At 42.0% G+C, this 18,948-nt stretch overlaps 1 protein-coding gene across 2 annotated transcripts in view; it reads left to right on the top strand.

Moving 5' to 3' along the window:
- Nucleotides 1–18,726, top strand: part of MX2 (MX dynamin like GTPase 2) — a 37,450-nt gene extending 18,724 nt beyond the window's left edge. For both annotated transcript variants that reach the window (XM_055569722.1, XM_055569723.1), the window contains 7 exons: nt 5,592–5,670; nt 10,148–10,270; nt 10,489–10,630; nt 11,780–11,938; nt 13,533–13,609; nt 14,781–15,035; nt 16,678–18,726. In XM_055569722.1, the coding sequence (XP_055425697.1) occupies nt 5,592–5,670; nt 10,148–10,270; nt 10,489–10,630; nt 11,780–11,938; nt 13,533–13,609; nt 14,781–15,035; nt 16,678–16,917 (1,075 nt within the window). In that variant the 3' untranslated portion in view covers nt 16,918–18,726. The remainder of the gene's footprint in view (nt 1–5,591; nt 5,671–10,147; nt 10,271–10,488; nt 10,631–11,779; nt 11,939–13,532; nt 13,610–14,780; nt 15,036–16,677) is intronic.
- Nucleotides 18,727–18,948: the final 222 nt, after the last annotated feature.

An 18,948-nucleotide genomic window follows, 5' to 3' on the forward strand; every position in this document is an offset into this window, starting at 1 on the left:
AACTGACCTTTTCCAGTCCTGTGGCCACTGCTGAGTTTTCCAAATTTGCTGGCATATTGAGTGCAGCACTTTCACAGCATCATCTTTCAGGATTTGAAATAGCTCAACTGGAATTCCATCACCTCCACTAGCTTTGTTTGTAGTCATGCTTCCTAAGGCCCACTTGACTTTACATTCTAGGATGTCTGGCTCTAGGTTAGTGATCACCCATCATGATTATCTGGGTCATGAAAATCTTTTTTGTATAGTTCTTCTGTGTATTCTTGCCACCTCTTCATAATATCTTCTGCTTCTGTTAAGTCCATACCATTTCTGTCCTTCACTGAGCCCATCTTTGCATGAAATGTTCCCTTGGTATCTCTAATTTTCTTGAAGAGATCTCTAGTCTTTCCCATTCTATTGCTTTCCTCTATTTCTTTGCACAGATCACCGAGGAAGGCTTTCTTATCTCTCCTTGCTATTCTTTGGAACTTTGCATTCAAATGGGTATAACTTTGCTTTTGTCCTTTGTTTTTTGCTTCTCTTCTTTTCACAGCTATTTGTAAGGCCTCCTCAAACAGCCATTTTGCTTTTTTGCATTTCTTTTTCTTGGGGATGGTCTTGATCCCTGTTTGCTATCATGAACCTCCGTCCATAGTTCTTCAGGCACTCTATCAGATCTAGTCCCTCGAGTCTATTTCTCACTTCCACTGTATAATCGTAAGGGATTTGATTTAGGTAATATCTGAATGGTCTAGTGGTTTTCCCTACTTTCTTCAATTTCAGTCTGAATTTGGCAATAAGGAGTTCATGATCTGAGCCACAGTCAGCTCCCAGTCTTGTTTTTGCTGACTGTATAGAGCTTCTCCACCATTAGTTGCAAAGAATATAATCAGTCTGATTTTAGTGTTGACCATCTGGTGATGTCCATGTGTAGAGTCTTCTCTTGTGTTGTTGAAAGAAGGTGTTTGCTCTTGTGTGTGTTCTCTTGGCAAAACTCTATTAGCCTTTGCCCTGCTTTGTTCTGTACTCCAAGACCAAATTTGCCTGTTACTCCAGATTTTTCTTGACTTCCTACTTTTGCATTCCAGTCCCTTATAATGAAAAGGACATCTCTTTTGGGTGTTAGTTCTAGAAGGTCTTGTAGATCTTCATAGAACCATTCAATTTCAGCTACTTCAGCATTACTGGTTGGATTACTGTGATATTGAATCATTTGCCTTGGAAACGAACAGAGATCATTCTGTCGTTTTTGAGATCGCATCCGAGTACTGCATTTTGGACTCTTTTGTTTACTACTATGGCTACTCCATTTCTTCTAAGGGATTCTTTCCCACGGTAGTAGATATAATGGTCATCTGACTTAAATTCACCCATTCCAGTCCATTTTAGTTTGCTGATTCCTAAAATGTCGACACTCACAATTAGCATAACCAACTGTTTTCATTAGTTTGGTATTAAATGCATTGGCTTACTTAAATCATTTTTTCTTGAATTCCGATGATGACACTGAATAAAAATTGAAGTAGGGCATTTCACAGGGCAAGGGTCCCCAGCCCCCAGGCCATGGACCATTGCAGGTTTGTGGCCTCTTAGGGACTGGACCACATAGCAGGAGGTGACTGATGGGTGAGTGAAGCTTCATCTGTATTTACAACTGCTCCCCATTGCTTATGTTACCACCTAAACTCCATCTCCTGTCAGATTAACAGCAGCATTAGGTTTTCATAGAAGCACAAACTCTACTGTCAACTGCTGATGTGAAGGATCTTGGTTTCAAGATCCTTATGAGAATCATCCCAAAACCATTCCCCTCTGTGGAAAAATTGTCTTTCAGGAAACCAGTCCTTTGTGCCAAAAAGGTTGGGGACCACTGTCATAGGGCATAGCACACTTTGGTTTCCCAAAATGTTTTCCCTTGCTCTCTCTTTTGAGTCCCACAAACTCTTGAAAGACGTTGGGATTTTTTCCACTGAACTGGATACTTTTTTCCTTTCCTTTTATTTAGGAACTTGCTGTTCCTGAACCATGGGGGAGAGGGTAATAAGATATAGTGGTCACTCCCACTTTAAGGAGTGACTGTGGGAAACTGGTGAATTTTTGCAGACCTGGTTTACTACTTACTCTGTGCCTTTGGGAGATGGCTCAACCTCTCTGAGCTTCTGCTTTTTCATCTGCTCAGAGAGTCCTGCTACTGCTTCATGGGATTAGGTTTAGGATTAAATAACATGGCACATGCAAATGTTCTGGCCAGCACACCATAAATATCACCTTGGTTCCTTCTTTCTCTCTGCTCTGGCCCTGAATGAAAGAAATAGAAGGTTTTCAGAAGTATTGAGGGTTACAGCAGAGAAGACTGCTGCCAAGCAAAGAGAAGATTCTGTAACAATCACACACGTGGTTTTCAACCCTGAGCAAGCAACAGAATTTGTGAGTTATTGTTGTTCAGTCACTCAGTTGTGTCTGACTCTATGTAACACTATGGACTATAGCATGCCAGTCTTCCCTGTCCTTCACTATCTCCCAGAGTTTGCTCAAACTCATGTCCATTGAGTCAGTGATGCCATCCAACCATCTCATCCTCTGTCATCCCCTTCTCCTTCTGCCCTCAATCTTTCCCACAATCAGGGTCTTTTCCAGTGAGTCAGCTGTTCATATCAGGTGGCCAAAGTAATGGAGCTTCAGCTTCAACATCAATCCTTCCAATGAGTATTCAAGTTTGATTTCCTTTAGGATTGACTAGTTTGATCTCCTTGCTGTCCAAGGGACTCTCAAGAGTCTTATCCAGCATCACCATTTGAAAGCACCAATTCTTCAGTGCTCAGTCTTCCTTATGGTCCAACTCTCACATCCTTACATGACAACTGGAAAAACCACAGCTTTGACTCTACAGATTTTGTTGGCAAAGTGATGTCTCTGCTTTTTAATATGCTGTCTAGATTTGAAATAGTTTTTCTTTCAAGGACCAATTTGTGGGAGAGTTTGTTAAAATTCAGCTAGCTGTGCCATCCCAGAGTTTCTGAGTTCTAAGGTAGGCCCCCAGACTTTCTAACAAGTTCCCAGACTTTCCTGGTGGCTCCGCAGGTACAGGATCCACCTGCAATGCTGAAGACTTGAGAGACTTGAGTTTGATCCCTGGGTCAGGGAGGTCCCCTGGAGGAGAAAAAATGGCAACCTACTCCAGTATTCTTGCCTAGAAATCCCATGGACAGAGGAGCTTGGCAGGCTACAATCCAAAGTGTCTCCAAGAGTCACATGGCAGTGACTAAGCATAAGCACAACTTCCCAGTTGAGGTCAACGTTGCTGGTCCAGGGACTACACTTTGAAAACCCTGTTCAAGGTCTTTGGGAAAGTTAAGGCTTGGATGAAAAAGTGTGCTGAAGGTCTTTGTCACTGAACATCTGCGTTTCAATCCTTGTGTGCCCAAGTGCTGGGACTCAGCTCTTTTACAGCAAAGATGCTCGCAGAAGCACTGGAAAAAATGATCCTACTGGGTCCTTTGTGAATTTATGTTAAAGGTAAACACTTTGCAGCCAGACCACCTGGTCTGTGACTCTGGGCAAGCTGCTTAACATTCCTGTGCCTTTGCCTTTCGCTCTCTAAAATTGGTTGTTCAATGATTAAATATTTGTAAAGCCCTTAGAATGGAATAGGCACTTAGTACAGACCATGTAAACATTTTTTAAATTTAATTTTACTATGGAAAGAACATTTAACATGAGGCTCACCCTCCTAACAAATATTTAAGTGCACAATGTGGTATTGTTAACTACAGGCACGATATGGTTCGGCAGCTCTCTAGAATGTGTTTATCTTTCGTAACAGAAACTTTTTGCCCTTTGATTAGCACTCTTCATTTCCTCCTCCCCACAACACCTGGAAACCACCATTCCTCTCTCTGATTGCCTGAGTCTGACTGTTTTAGATACAGCACATAAATGGAACCATGTAGTATTTGTCTTTCTGTGACTGGTTTATTTCACTTAGCATGACATCTTCAAGGTTAATTCATGTTGTCACTTACTGCAAAATTTCCTTCTTGTGAAATGCTGAATTATATCCTATTGCGTGTATCTACAATTTTCAATCCATTTATCTTTCCATGAACATTGAGATTGTTTCTACATCTTGGCTCTTGTGAACAGTGCTACAGTGAACAGAGGAGCCCTAATAAATCTGTGAGATCTTGATTTCAATTATTTTGAATAAATGCCCAGAAGTGGGATTGCTAGATCATATGGTAGTTCCATTTTTAAATTTTTACAGTACTTTATTACCGCTTTCCATAGCGGCTGCATCATTTTGAGTTCCCATCAATAGTATACTAGTGTTTCAACTTCTCCACATCCTTGCCAACACTTGTCTTGTTTGTTTTTTTTTTTAATATTATCCTAACTGATATGATGTGATATTTAGTTGTGGTTTTGATTTGCATTTCCCAGATAATTAGTGATGCCAATCATCTTTCCATGTGCCTTTTGGCCATTTTTATGTTTTCTTTGAGGAAATCTCTATTCGAGTCTTTTAGCCCATTTTTAAATTGGGTTATTAGGGTTTATTTGCTATTGAATTGTGGAGTTCTGTGCATATTTTGAAAATTAACCCCTTATCAGATACATGGTTTTGCAAGTGTTTTCTCCCACTTTGTCGGTTGCCTTTTCCTCTGTTGATTGTTCACTCGCAGTGCTGGAGTTTTTAGCTGGACATCGTCCTACTAGGTCTATTTTTGCTTCTGTTGCCTGTGCTTTTGGTGTCATATTCATGAAATCATTTCCAAGGTCGATATGATGAAGATGTTCCCCCATGTTTTCTTCTAGGAGTTTTACAGTTTTGGGTTTTACATTTAAGCCCTTAATCAATTTTCAGTTGACTTTTGTGTCTAGTGTAAGAAGAGGCTCCATTTTGCTGTGGTTATCTAATTTTCCCAACACCATTTGTTCAGGAGGTTATCCTTTTCCTATTGTGTATTCTTGGCACTTTTGCAAAAATCAGTTAACTGTATATGCATGGATTTATTTCTGGGCTTGCTATTCTGTCCCATAGGTCTATGCTGTTGCTATTTAGTCACTAAGTCATGTCCGACTCTTTGCAACCTCATGGACTCTAGCCTGCCAGGCTCCTCTGTCCATGGAATTTTCCAGATGAGAATACTGGACTATATCTGTCTTTATTCTAGCTCCATACTGCTTTAATTACAGTAGCTTTGCAATATAGTTTAAATCAGAAATATGATGTCTCTAGCTTTCTTCTTCTTTTCAAGATTGATACACCTAATCAGGGATAAATATTTGCTATAAGAAATAAAATACTAGTTTGGGCAAGTCACTTAACCTCTATGAAATTGTATTGTTTTGCTTTTCCTGAAAAAATGACTCACCACCTGAGTTTATTGGGACACAAAAAGAAAAAAAAAAGTAACCTCTCTAGTACTATGCTTGCGTAGGTGTGATCTTGCTCCTTAATTATCAACTGTCCTCATGTACCACCTGGCTTTTCTGATGGTGTGTGTTGCTCCACAGAACTGAGCTCATCTACCCACTGATAAGGTACAGTACTGGAAAGTGATCCTACAGGCCCTTCTTAAATTCATGTGTGCTCTGTGTTGTTTCAGAGTTCTTCTGGATGAAGGAAAGGCCACGGTGCCTCTTCTGGCAGAAAGACTTACCACCGAGCTCATCTGGCACATCAATGTGAGTCAGTAGTTTAAGTTGCAAGCTATAAAAAAAAAATGACAGCCTTGGGTACTTCCCTGGTGGTCCAGTGGTTAAGACTTAACCTTCCAATGCAGGCGATACAGGTTCAATCTCTAGCTAAGATCCCACATGCCTTGTGGCCAATAAACCAAAACATAAAAGAGAAGCAATATTGTAATGAATTCAATAAAGACTTTAAAATTATCCACATCAAAAAAAAGTCTTAAAAAAAAAAAAATGACAACCTGTCCAGGTCACTTTCTTAGTCATGGGTTGACTAGGACACTCCAGTGAAATGTCCAAACCAGCAGATAAATAAGAACATTCTGAAAACCAAATCACTCCTGGTCAGAGGCTCACAAAAGAGCTTCTGAAACAGAAAAGCAGTAACTGCATAGTGCTGAAATAAAGAATTGAATCTGTCAATTTGGGGCAAGCAACGAGAGAAGGAAAATGCTAATACCAGGTTAGCAGTGTAAAAAGGAGTGAATATCGAGTTAGCAAATTTTTAATAGTTTGTGAACAATTCACAATATAAAAATCACTTTCCTTTTAGACTTCCTGATGGAACACTGGTTAAGACTTCACCTTCCAATGCAGGGGTGCAGGTTGGATCCCTGGTCAGGGAACTGAGGCCCCAAGTGCTTCAAGGCCAAAAATCCAAAACATAATACAGAAGCAATCTTATAACAAATTCAATAAAGACTTTAAAAATGGTTCACCTCAACAAGTCTTTAAACAATAATTTAAAAATATAAATATAAACCATTTTCCTAGCTTCAAACTTGTAGGAAATAAATGTTCGGTTTTCAGTGATTCTCAAAATAAGAAAACCACAAAGTTCTCATGATGTCATTGAAGGGGGACTCTGGCTTAGTGCTTATTGAGAAATAGAATATTTATAGCCATCACCATCGCCACTGTGGGCTCCAGGACCGGGCACCAGCCACTGCATCTGCACACCCCCATCAAGAGGATGACTTGAGAGTTGGACCATAAAGAAGGCTGAGCGCCAAAGAATTGATGCTTTCAAATTGTGGTGCTGGAGAAGACTCTTGAGAGTCCATTGGACAGCAAGGAGAGCAAATCAGTCAATCCTAAAAGAAATCAAACCTGAATATTCATTGGAAGGACTGAGGCTGAAGCTGAAGCTCCAATATTTTGGCCATCTAATGTGAAGGTCTGACTCATTGGAAAAGACCCTGATGCTGGAAAAGATTGAAAGCAGGAAGAGAAGGGAGTGACAGAAGATGAGATGGTTGGATAGCATCACTGACTCAATGGACATGAGTTTGAGCAAACTCCGGAGCTGCAGTCTGGGCAGTTGCAAAGAGTCGGACACAACTTATAGACTGAACAGCAAATCAAGAGGATAATGGCCAGAACATGCAGAGGAAAGAAGTGGCAGGTGTCCATACTAAAAATAGTCCTCCTATTAAAAATATTAAACCCACACAAGCTACACAAGGACCCTTTCACATCAAAATAGCCCTCTCAGACCACAGTAGATAGTCATTTCTCCTAAACTCTCTAAGTAAGAGAAATACAAGTAAAATGAAGATGCAGAAGAGCAACTCTCAATTAAAAGGCCAAGAGAATGCCCTGAAAGAACAATGAAACAGACTTCTTTAGTCTGATAGATGCCGAGTTCAAAAGGGAGATAATGAAAATACTGGAGGCTACTGCAGATGGTGACTGCAGCCATGAAATTAAAAGACGCTTACTCCTTGGAAGGAAAGTTATGACCAATCTAGATAGCATATTCAAAAGCAGAGACATTACTTTGCCAACAGAGGTCCGTCTAGTCAAGGCTATGGTTTTTCCTGTGGTCATGTATGGATGTGAGAGTTGGACTGTGAAGAAGGCTGAGCGCCGAAGAATTGATGCTTCTGAACTGTGGTGTTGGAGAAGACTCTTGAGAGTCCCTTGGACAAAAGGAGATCCAACCAGTCCATTCTGAAGGAGATCAGCCCTGGGATTTCTTTGGAAGGAATGATGCTAAAGCTGAAACTCCAGTACTTTGGCCACCTCATGCAAAGAGTTGACTCACTGGAAAAGACTCAGATGCTGGGAGGGATTGGGGGCAGGAGGAGAAGGGGACGACAGAGGATGAGATGGCTGGATGGCATCACTGACTCGATGGACATGAGTCTGAGTGAACTCCAGGAGTTGGTGATGGACAGGGAGGCCTGCCGTGCTGCGATTCATGGGGTCGCAAAGAGTCGGACACGACTGAGCGACTGATCTGATCTGATCTGATCTGATGGATAGAAATGCAGGTTAGTGTAAAAAAGGAACTAAAAACTATAAAGAGGAGCAAAAAAATAAAAATTCATTTGCCAAGATGAAAGCTGATCTAAAGACAATAAATAGAAGAGTGAATAATGAAGAAGAATAAACAAGTGATCTGGAAGATAGAATAATGGAAATCACTCAGTCAGAACAATAGAGAGAAAGCCAAATGATAAATGGAATATTTGTCATGCTTGCCTGAACCATTGTACATGACAAGATAAACCTTGAGAACAGAGGTGGAACCTAAGGGCTGGATCCCAGTCCGTGCTAAATTGCATGTTGCATGGAAACTGCATTCTTTTGAACCAGAAAACACATACTCAAAATATTTGTTTGTATAGGGGCAGCATTTCTCAAACTGTGTATGGTGCTTGTGGTAAAGAACCTGCTTGCCAGTGCAGGAGACAGATGTAAGAAATGTGGGTTAGATCCCTGGGTTGGGAAGATTGCCTGGAGGAGGGCATGGCGACCCACTCCAGTATTCTTGCCTGGAGAATTTTTGCCTAACACACAGGCAAAAATGTTACCTAGAAAATTTGTTTAAATTCATATTCCTGGGCCCCGGCTGAGCTTCTGAGTCAGTAGGTCTGGGGTGGGGCCCATGAATTTGTTTTTCTTAGGTGATCTTTGGGAACATACTTGGAGAAGTACTGATTCTGGTGAAATCCCTTCAGTTTGCAGCAGAGAATTCTAAAAGAAATAACCCTGTCTAAAAACTATGCTGCTAGTACTAAATCACTTCAGTCGTGTCTGACTCTTTGCGACCCTATGACCTATAGCCTGGCAGGTTCCTCTGTCCATGGGATTCTCCAGGTGAGAACACTGGGGTGGGTTTTTGTGCCCTCCTCCAGGGGATCTTCCCAACCCAGGGATCTAACCCACATTTCTTACATCTGTCTCCTGCACTGGCAAGGACTTTCTTTACCACTAACACTACTGGGGAAGCCCGTCTAAAAGCTCTATCTCCTATCTAATTGACAAAAGCATCTTTTTAAAAAAGATGTTGCATTTTGATAATATTTTTATAACAGTTCTCAACATTTAAATATTGCACTTAAAATTTTGAATTTCAGTTTTGTACTATTTTAAATTAATTTTAAAATTTATATCAAGATGCAATCATGATCATTTGAAATACCAGGAAAAAGATTAATACCTTTCTGCCTACAGATGCAAACTGTCCAAAGAGAGAGAGGAGAGACCTTATCAACTTCTTGGTACGCTACTCCACAAACTTCCTCTAAATCCCAATAGCTCATTCTGCCTGGCTGACTACACTAACGTCCTTCACTCAGATATCTTTACCTGCAGTTTTTACCTGCTCGGGCTGTAAAGGTGTGAGCAGCTGTGAAGTGAAGTCTGCTGCTTACCACCTCAGTGATGATATCAAACAGTTTGTCTCTCTGAGCCTTTTCCTCTCTTGTGAAAAACAGGCAACGAAGTCACGTGCTTTGTACCACAGCGCGGGGCTTCACCAAGATGTAAAGGACTTGGAATGATGCTCAACCCAAAGACAACCCTCCTCGGTGCCCCTCTCCATCGTTCCTGCTCCTCCACTTTGTTAAATTGTCATCGCGACATTGACTGCTTTGGACCTTTGCCAGTCGACACCGACACACAGGCATAACCTCTTCCAAAGCACCGTTTATCAGTTTATAACACTCAAATGTTATAGGGAACATTTCACTAAAGAAACCTTCCATTATATTCAAAGGTACTTGTTTGAAAGCTCTGAGTCAAACAAACAAAAGACCCCAAACTGGCCACCACCAATCCTCTCCTCACTCTGGTCACATGACAGAGCTGCAGAATTCTCAACACCAGATCGTTCAAGTGTTGCATCCCGAGTCCTCCTTGAGTTCTTAGCAGGAGTCATGCTCAACAAGAGACACAGGATAATAGAAGCTGAATGCATTCAAACGGGACCCTGCCCATACACCTAAGATACCTGTCAGCTAATTTCAGCAAGTGGCAGCATTTCCTTGTTTGCTCTTATCAGGGAAGATCCCCTGGAGAAGGAAATGGCAATACACTCCAGTGTTCTTGCCTGGGAAATCCCAGAGACGCCTGGCGGGCTGCAGTCCCTGGGGTCACAAGAGTCAGATAGGACTTAGCGACTTAAAAACAAAACAAGTTCATCACACTGTAGCCTTTCATTTCTTGCTCTTGTTTTGTTCAGAAATCACTCCCCTTGTTAGAAAACCAAATAAAGGAGAAGCACCAGAGGGCGACAGAGGAGCTGCAGCAATACGGGGACGACATTCCCAGCGATGAAGGGGATAAAATGTTCTTCCTCATTGAGGTGGGGATTACCCAGGACTCCCTGTTGCCCTGCCCTCCTTGTTTCTCATGAGGTGGTGGGTGTGGGGAGGGGGTGGGGTGGGGGATGTATGAGGTGGCTGGTGGGTCATCTCACCCCCTTGGAGCCCCAGCCCCCACACCACCATGCATGGCTGATCCAGATCCCTGCTGTTTAATATAATTACAACACAGATTGATGATTTTATCTCATCTTTTCAGAAAATTAAGGTATTTAATGAGGACATTGGAAAGTTAATAGAAGGAGAAGAAATTGTAATGGAGACAGAGTCTCGCTTATGTAACAAAATCAGAGAGGAGTTTACAAGCTGGATACTCATACTTACCACCAATATCGAAAAAGGTAAGTCCTGGGACAGGGCTTCCCCAAAAGCAACATCAGGTTTACCAAGACCAGAAGCTACTTCTGGCACATAAAAATTGTGCGAAGAGCAGACTGTGCCCACACTAGGGACCTCTTAGTATCTATAACAGCTTCCCAGCCATTCTTGTGGAGCACGGCCCTTGCCAATTCAATAGTAGACCATTCCACCACCTACTTCCAACTATCTCCTTGCTTCTGTGTTTTGAGGCTCGGCAGTTTCACTTACCCTGTCTCTTTCCTCCTCTTTACCCCCAATCCAAGATCAGCAAGGTTTATGCTTTGACAACCAACTCCTTACTTCCTCTGGCAGAGTTCCAACTTCTATCTGCTCCAGCCCAAAGGCCAATAGGGTGTGTGCCTGTGTGGTGTTGTAGTGTGTGTATGTGTATGTATCTTTGCTTTGACACTTTAAAATACATATTTATTTATTTATTTTTGGCAGCACTGGGCCTTCATTGCTGCACACAAGCTTTCTCTAGTTGCAGAGAGTAGGGGCTTCTTTTGTTGTGGAGTACAGACTCTAGGACACTCGGGCTTCAGTCACTGCTGCATGTGGGCTCAGCAGTTGTGATTCATGGGCCCTAGGGCGTGGGCTCAGTGGTTGTGGGGCATGGGCTTAGTTGTCTTGCACCATGTGGGATCTACCTGGACCAGGGATCGAACTCGTGTCCCCTACATTGCAAGGTGGATTCTTAACCCCTGATCACCAAGGAAGCTCTGTTTTGACATTGAATAAAAGCAGCACTATTCCTTCCATGGTAAGAGCCTTCCAGCTATATGTAGTCTTGGAAGAAGAACTGTAAGGGCCACAAGAATTTTTTGTTTCTATTTTCATTTAATTAATCAGATTTTTTTTCCTACCAATTATAAACACTCAGCTTCTCTCCTGGCATGATGACTTGCAACTGAAACACAATGGAGTATAAAAAGATTTTTGTTTCTTAACAGTCAATATTTCTCAAACTGGCATTATCAGGCCACAGATAATTATTTTCATGATTAAAAGAAACTCTATTTAGAAACATTGCCATAGGATTCATTGGGTAAGCAAGACTTGAAAAAAATCCCTATCTTTAAACTGTCTGTGAAATTATTAGAATTTATCCTGGTGGTTTGTTTTCGTTGCAGTTAAAAGTATCCTTAACGAAGAAGTCTCAAAATATGAAAAGAAGTATCGAGGCAAAGAACTTCTCGGATTTGTCAATTACAAGACATTTGAGACTGTCGTGAAGCATTACCTGGGGCAGCTGATAGACCCAGCACTCAAGATGCTCCAGAAGGCCATGGGTGAGGAACTCTCATAAAAAAAACTTTCAGATTGTTACCCTTGTACCTCCCATAGGTCTCAGTGCTTAGAGGGAGAGATTGGAATGGAAGTATCAAACACAGCCTGCAGATGTTTGTCCACTTAGCGGGAGGGGGAGAGTGTTGTCAAGGCTGTATATTGTCACCCTGCTTATTTAACCCATATGAAGAGTATATCATGTGAAATGCCAGGCTGGATGAAGCACAAGCTGGAGTCAAGATTGCTGGGAGAAATATCAATAACCTCACATACACAGATGACACCACCCTTATGGCAGAAAGTGAAGAACTAAAGAGCCTCTTCATGAAAGTGAAAGAGGAGAGTGAAAAAGTTGCCTTAAAACTCAACACTCAAAAAACTAAGATCATGGCATCTGGTCCCATCATTTTATGGCAAATAGATGGGGAAACAATGGAAACAGTGACAGACTTTATTTTGGGGGGCTCCAAAATCACTGCAGATGGTGACTGCAGCCTTGAAATTAAAAGATGCTTGCTCCTTGGAAGAAAAGTTATGACCAACCTAGACAGCATATAAAAAGCAGAGACATTAACTTTACTAACAAAAGTCTGTCTAGTCAAAGCTATGGTTTTTCCAGTAGTCATGTATGGATGTGAGAGTTGGACTATAAAGAAAGCTGAGTGCTGAAGAATTGAAGCTTTTGAACTGTGGTGTTGGAGAAGACTTTTGAGAGTCCTTGGACTGAAAGAGATCCAACCAGTCAATTCTAAAGGAAATCAGTCCTGTCTATTCATTGGAAGGACTGATACTATAGCTGAAACTCCAATATTTTGGCCACCTGATGCAAAGAATGGACTCATTGGAAAAGACCCTGATGCTGGGAAAGATTGAAGGCAAGGGGAGAAGGGGACAACAGAGGATGAGATGGTTGGATGGCATCACTGACTTGATGGACATGAGTTTGAGCAGACTCTAGAAGTTAGTGATGGACAGGGATGCCTGGTGTACTGCAGTCCATGGGGTTGCAAAGAGTTGGACATGACTGAGTGACTGAACTGAACTGAACTGAGAGTGTGTATGAGCTTTATGTACCTCTTACCTAAGCCTGGATGACGACGCAGTGTGTGGAATAATTAGCTGCTAACCCTGCAGAAAGGGGCTCCCAAGTGGCACTAGTGGTAAAGAGTAAGCTTGCCAATGCAGGATACACAGATGTCGTGGGTTTGATCCCTGGGTCAGGAAGATCCCCTGGAAGAAGAAATGACAACGCACTCCTATTCTTACCTGGAGAATCCCATGGACAGAAGAGCCTGGAAGGCTACCATCCATGGAGTTGCAAAAGAGTTGGACATGACTGAGTGACTAAACAACAGCAGCAATCCTGCCGAGAATGCACACCCAGGAAAGGACCAGAAGTTGACAGGATCTGCTTAGGATGGGGGTGGATTTGGTGTCTCCATGGTATTATGTGCCATCCCTCCTTCTTTCTTGGTCTGTAATCTGAAGAGCTCAGCACCAGAATGGGGCCAGTGTATCATGATTTATCCTCCTGTATCTTTAACCCATTTCATTCCTGCTTGCATTTTGCTGATGTTTTGTTCTTTCCTTGATCAGAAATTGTCTGGCAAACTTTCAAGGACACAGCCAAAAAGCATTTTGCTGAATTTTGCAATCTGCATCAAACAGTCCAGGTAAGCACCCACAGTTTGCTTGCTTATAGTCTGCCTGCCAGTGCGGGAGACGTGGGTTTGATCCCTGCCTGGGAAGATCCTCTGGAGAAGGAAATGGCAACCCACTCCAGTATTCATACCTGCTGCAAGCATAGGCTGTTCTGGGGCCAGGAAAGTTCAAAGGCCTCTGTCCCCTGTAGCATCCTGGGATCAACAGAGGTCTGGGTGAGGGATGAACAGAGGTCTGGGTGCAGCTTCCTGGCTCCCAGCCAGCCATTTCCCTCTACCATCTGTACCTTCTTCTCCTGAGTCTCATCAGAAGCCAGGATCTTGTGTCCTCCCATAAAACTCCTCTTGAAAGTGACGCACAGTCCATTTCTGCTCTCAGGCCCCCAATCTGCAAGGAGAGTGAGTTGTCACATAAGTATTTGTGGCCACATACACTCCAACGAAGAACCTGCCCTTGTGAAGCCCTCACTTTCTCTCTTCTCGCAAACTGTTGTCTCTGCCTTCAGTGCACAAAAATCCCTTTGGAACTCAAAAGTCAACCTGTAACCCAGTTCCACCAAGTCACCTCTCCCTTTCCTGGGATGCCCTTGCCCATGTGCATGACTCAGGAGTCGCAGGATTTCTGGGAAGCAGAGATGGAGCTGTTATCCCATGGTGTTCATTAGTACCAGATGCATTCTTGAATGCTTTGATTCAAGCCAACAACAGAGACGAGAGTGATGGGCTTGAACATGTAGACTAAACCGTAACTGAGGAAGCAGAAAGGCAGTAACGTGCGAGGAAACAGGTTGGGGCCAAGAGAAAGAACAGACAGGTGCTCGCTTTGGCAGCATATATACTGACAAACACACAACAGGCAGGAGAGAAGGTGAGCATGGCATGTGCAAGGCGGGGAGCCACAAGAGGCAACAGGTGAGGACACAGCGGAGAGCAAAGTGGGAGCTTCTGAAAATTGCTCGAAAAGCCTCACACCTTCGTTGACCTAGGATTATTTTTAATTCAGTGTTCAACGGTACTATAATAATAGTACAGTATTATAAGTAATAATAGTATGGTATTATAATAAGTAATAATAGTACAGTATAATACGGTACTATAGTAATAGTAATAATACTTCCTAAGCTGTTTAAACAGCAGGGGAAGAAAAGGGAAAGTAATGTATTTCTCTTCCTTATTTGACCAGAACAAGATCGAAGACATAAAAACAAAACAAATGGCAGAAGCAGCAAATCTGATCCAACTTCAGTTCAAGATGGAGAAGCTGGTTTTTTGTCAAGACCAGATTTACGGCGTGGTTCTGAACAAAGTCCGAGAAGATATTTTTAATTCCATGGGAAAGGCTTCAGAGACACCTCAGTCAAAGCAGCCCTTTTTAAATGATCAATCTTCGATTTCCTCCATCGTTGAGATTGGGGTCCACCTGAACGCATACTTCATGGTGAGCATGTAGGGATACAGGTCAGTGTACTGTGGTCACTACCGAGCAGAAAGCAGGTATCCTGGTGGACAGCTGCTTAGCTGAGCAAAGAACAGGGCACTGCTGCGTACAAAGCCCTTTAGGCTGTGAAAACCCACTCATATATCATCTCATCATAGTTTTACAATAACACTGAAAGGGAAAGAGTTAGTTGCTCAGTCAGGTCCGACTCTTTTAGACCCCATGGACTATAGCCCTCCAGGCTCCTCTGTCCATGGAATTCTCCAGGCAAGAATACTAGAGTGTGTAGCCATTCCCATCTCCAGGGGATCTTCCCCACCCCAGGATTGAACCCTGGTCTCCCACATTGCAGGCAGATTCTTACCATCTGAGCCACCAGGGACAATAACCCTAATAAGACACTTTTAATTAATTTGCCCCAAATCAGATTTTTCATCTTAGCAGAACATGTACTCAAAATTGGAGAAGGCAAGGGCACCCCACTCCAGTACTCTTGCCTGGAAAATCCCATGGATGGAGGAGCCTGGTAGTCTACAGTCCATAGGGTCGCTAAGAGTCAGACACAACTGAGTGACTTCACTTTCACTTTTCACTTTCATGCATTGGAGAAGGAAATGGCAGCCCACTTCAGTGTTCTTGCCTGGAGAATCCCAGGGACGGGGGAGCCTGGTGGGCTGCCGTCTATGGGGTCGCACAGAGTCCGACATGACCGAAGTGAGTTAGCAGCAGCAGCAGCAGTACTCAAAATTAATTCCAACTCCAAAGTTCATTATATTTTATTCTCTGCATAAATTCCTAAATTACTATGATCAGAATACAGCAAAACATAAGCACTAACTTTACTGGCTATGTTTTAGCTTTCCTGCAGGTTCTCAGAGGGTACCCAGAGTGCCTCAAACTCAAACTAAGTCCCACAAAGTGGAAGTGAAAAAGCCTGTCCCTAAATTTTGTGGTCCAGTTGACTTCATGGTTTCTAAGGCTTTATCCATTGATTAAAGTATTAGGGTGCATGGATAAGAAGGTAGCTTTTTATTTTAGTTGAATTTTTATTTATTTATTTGGTTGCATGGAATCTTAGTTGTGACATATGGGATCTAGTTCCCTGACCAGGGATCGAACCCAGGTTCCCTGCATTGGGAATGCAGAGTCTTAGCCACTGGACTACTAAGGAAGTCCAAGAAGGTAGCTTTTAAACTACCCAACTCCTGAAACCCTTTCTTGATTAGGATAGAAAGTAGAGTGACCCAGATGTGGGGTCCAGCTGTCAGGCAAACTGGAGATGCTGATGAAACAAGTGAATGAAATAAGCATTGAAATATGTCCCGATCATCTCCCAGAAGGGACCCGGGGTTCACTGCCAGGAGGTCTCTCCAGGGAGGAGAGTGGAAGTGAGGAGGAGATCCCTTCCAGGAAGACTGGGATGTCCAGAAGGTGGCTGGTTCTGCTGGCCTTCAGGTGGATCTTAGTGTCAGAGGGAATACCTGAGTAGTGAAAATGAGGCAACCCAAATAGATCCTTCCCTTGGTTGGTACTGACCACTGGAGTGGAGGTGGACAGGACCCCAGGACTTAGCATGCATCCAAGGAACTTCTCTCTGCAACCATAGACCCCTCCAGCTGACCCCTCTTACCCCTTCTTCCAGGAAACCAGCAAACGTCTCGCCAATCAGATCCCGTTCATCATTCAGTATTTTATGCTCCAAGAGAATGGTGATAAGGTCCAGAAAGCCATGATGCAGCTACTACAGGACACACAGCACTATTCCTGGCTGCTTCAAGAACAGAGTGATACAGCTACCAAGAGGAAATTCCTGAAGGAGAAGATTTTTCGGCTGACTCAGGCACAGCAAGCTCTCTACGAATTCCCCCATTTCAAGGGGTAAATGCCAAAGGAACAGCAGTCCTTCTGGGTTTTGCTTATGTGCATGATCATTAAGGGAGGTGGTCCAGGAATTGGCCTCTTGTTTGGGGCTAGAGCTTTCTGCTGCTGTCTGCATCCATCTCTGCTGTACTGCACTCAGAACAAGAGATTATATCTGAAGTCCTGAGCCGCTCAGAGCTGTCACCTCCTCCAGGAGGTCTTCCCCGTCCTCTGTGAAGAGGGGTCTCTCCAGTACTTGGGTCCCCTATCCCCCAGTTACAGTATTCTTAAATACTACTGCCATTCTTTGTTCACTTGTCACCCCTCCCCATTAGATTAGGAGACCTCAGAGAGGTAAGGTCAGTTCTTATTCTTTTGTATTTCCAGAATCTTTCGTGGCCTCTGGTGCATAGTAGTTCACTTAATAAATATCTCATTGAACAAATGAATGGTGGGGATTACCTGAGGCTGTGGCTTAAATCCAGTTTGGTTGTTTGGAATGGTGTCCCTTAGCTGGTCCTTTTCTTATAAATTCAGTCGTACCACCTACTTCCCATCATTTGCTGTGATGATGTTTCCCAGCCCCCCAGAGATACCAGCGGCTGAGTGATACCATTTTTAATTTAGTTTCTCTGAATGCAGTGAGCTCCATTGCTGTATTAAGTCTTAAAGAGAAATTTAATAATGAAAAACATTTTTTTTAAATATAGAGCTTCACAACAGTGGTCATCTCTAGATTGGGGGATTATGGATAATTTTATTTTCTCCCTCGAACTAAGATAATGACTTCACAGCAATTTTAGGAGGGTTAAGTGAAACCATTTTTACAGACTATGTGTCCCAAAGCAGGTGTTCAAAGCTGCCAGCAATTTTTCCCTCTAATTTTTCTTTACCTCTAGGTCTATAGAGAAGTCCTCAGCTCTAAGACTCTTCCAGTCAATTCTTACATTTAGTTCTTTGATATTTTGACAATTTTTGTATATCATGTTAGATAAGCATCCTTTTGCATATGGATATCCAGTTTTCCTAGCACCATATTTTTTAATGACTGTTCTTTCCCTATTGATCTTAGTTCCCTTGTCAAAAATCATTTGACCATATATGCAAGGACTTGTTTCTGGGCTTTCTGTTCTATTCCATTGGTCTATATGACTGTCTTTATGACATTACCATACTGTTTTGATAATTGTAGACTTGTAAGTTTTGAAATCAGGAACTCTGAGTCCTCCAGCTTTGTCCTTTTTTCCCATGAGTTTTGGCTGTTCAGGTTTCCTTGAAATTCCATATGCATTTTAGGATGAGTTGTCCTATTTTTGCAAAAAGACAAGGTCATTGGGATTTTGATAGAAATTGTAATGAATCCATAGATTGCTTTGGGTAGTGCTTGCATCTTAACAATATTAAATCTTTCAATCCGTGAACATAGGATGTCTTTCCATTTATTTGTGTCTTCTTTAATTTCTTTTAGCAATATTTATAGTTTTCTGTGTACAAGTTTTTCAGTCCCTTGGTTACCAAGTATTTTGTTTTTTTTGTAAATGGAATTGTTAATTTCCTTTTCAAATCATTCACTGCTAATTTACATACATGTAAATTTACATATATCATTTTTATGTGTTGATTTTATATCTTGCTACTTTGTTGAATTCATTCTTAGTTATAATAGTTTTGTGGTATATTTATGGTTTTTCTAATACACACAAGGTCATATCATCTGTGAAGCAAAATCATTTTGATTCTTCATTTCTGACTTGGATGCCTTTTATTTCCATAAATTGCCTAACTACTCTGTCTAGAACTTCCAATACTATGTTAAATAAAAGTGGTACAAGTGGGAATCCATGTCTTACAAATTTACTCTGATTTTAAAGAAATGTAATATCAAAATTGAAGATTATGAGAAAATTTAAAAGACAAACATTGGTCTCAGTTTAGGTATCATACTTTTCTTATTTTTTACTTTTCCCCCTCATTTTATGAATTGGGTCACAGGTACAAATAGTAGCAGAACTAAAGGAAAGAAAAGAATCAAATCCCTTCACAGTATAAATGC

The sequence above is a fragment of the Bubalus kerabau genome, chromosome 2, assembly GCF_029407905.1.
Source record: "Bubalus kerabau isolate K-KA32 ecotype Philippines breed swamp buffalo chromosome 2, PCC_UOA_SB_1v2, whole genome shotgun sequence".
NCBI lineage: Eukaryota > Metazoa > Chordata > Mammalia > Artiodactyla > Bovidae > Bubalus > Bubalus kerabau.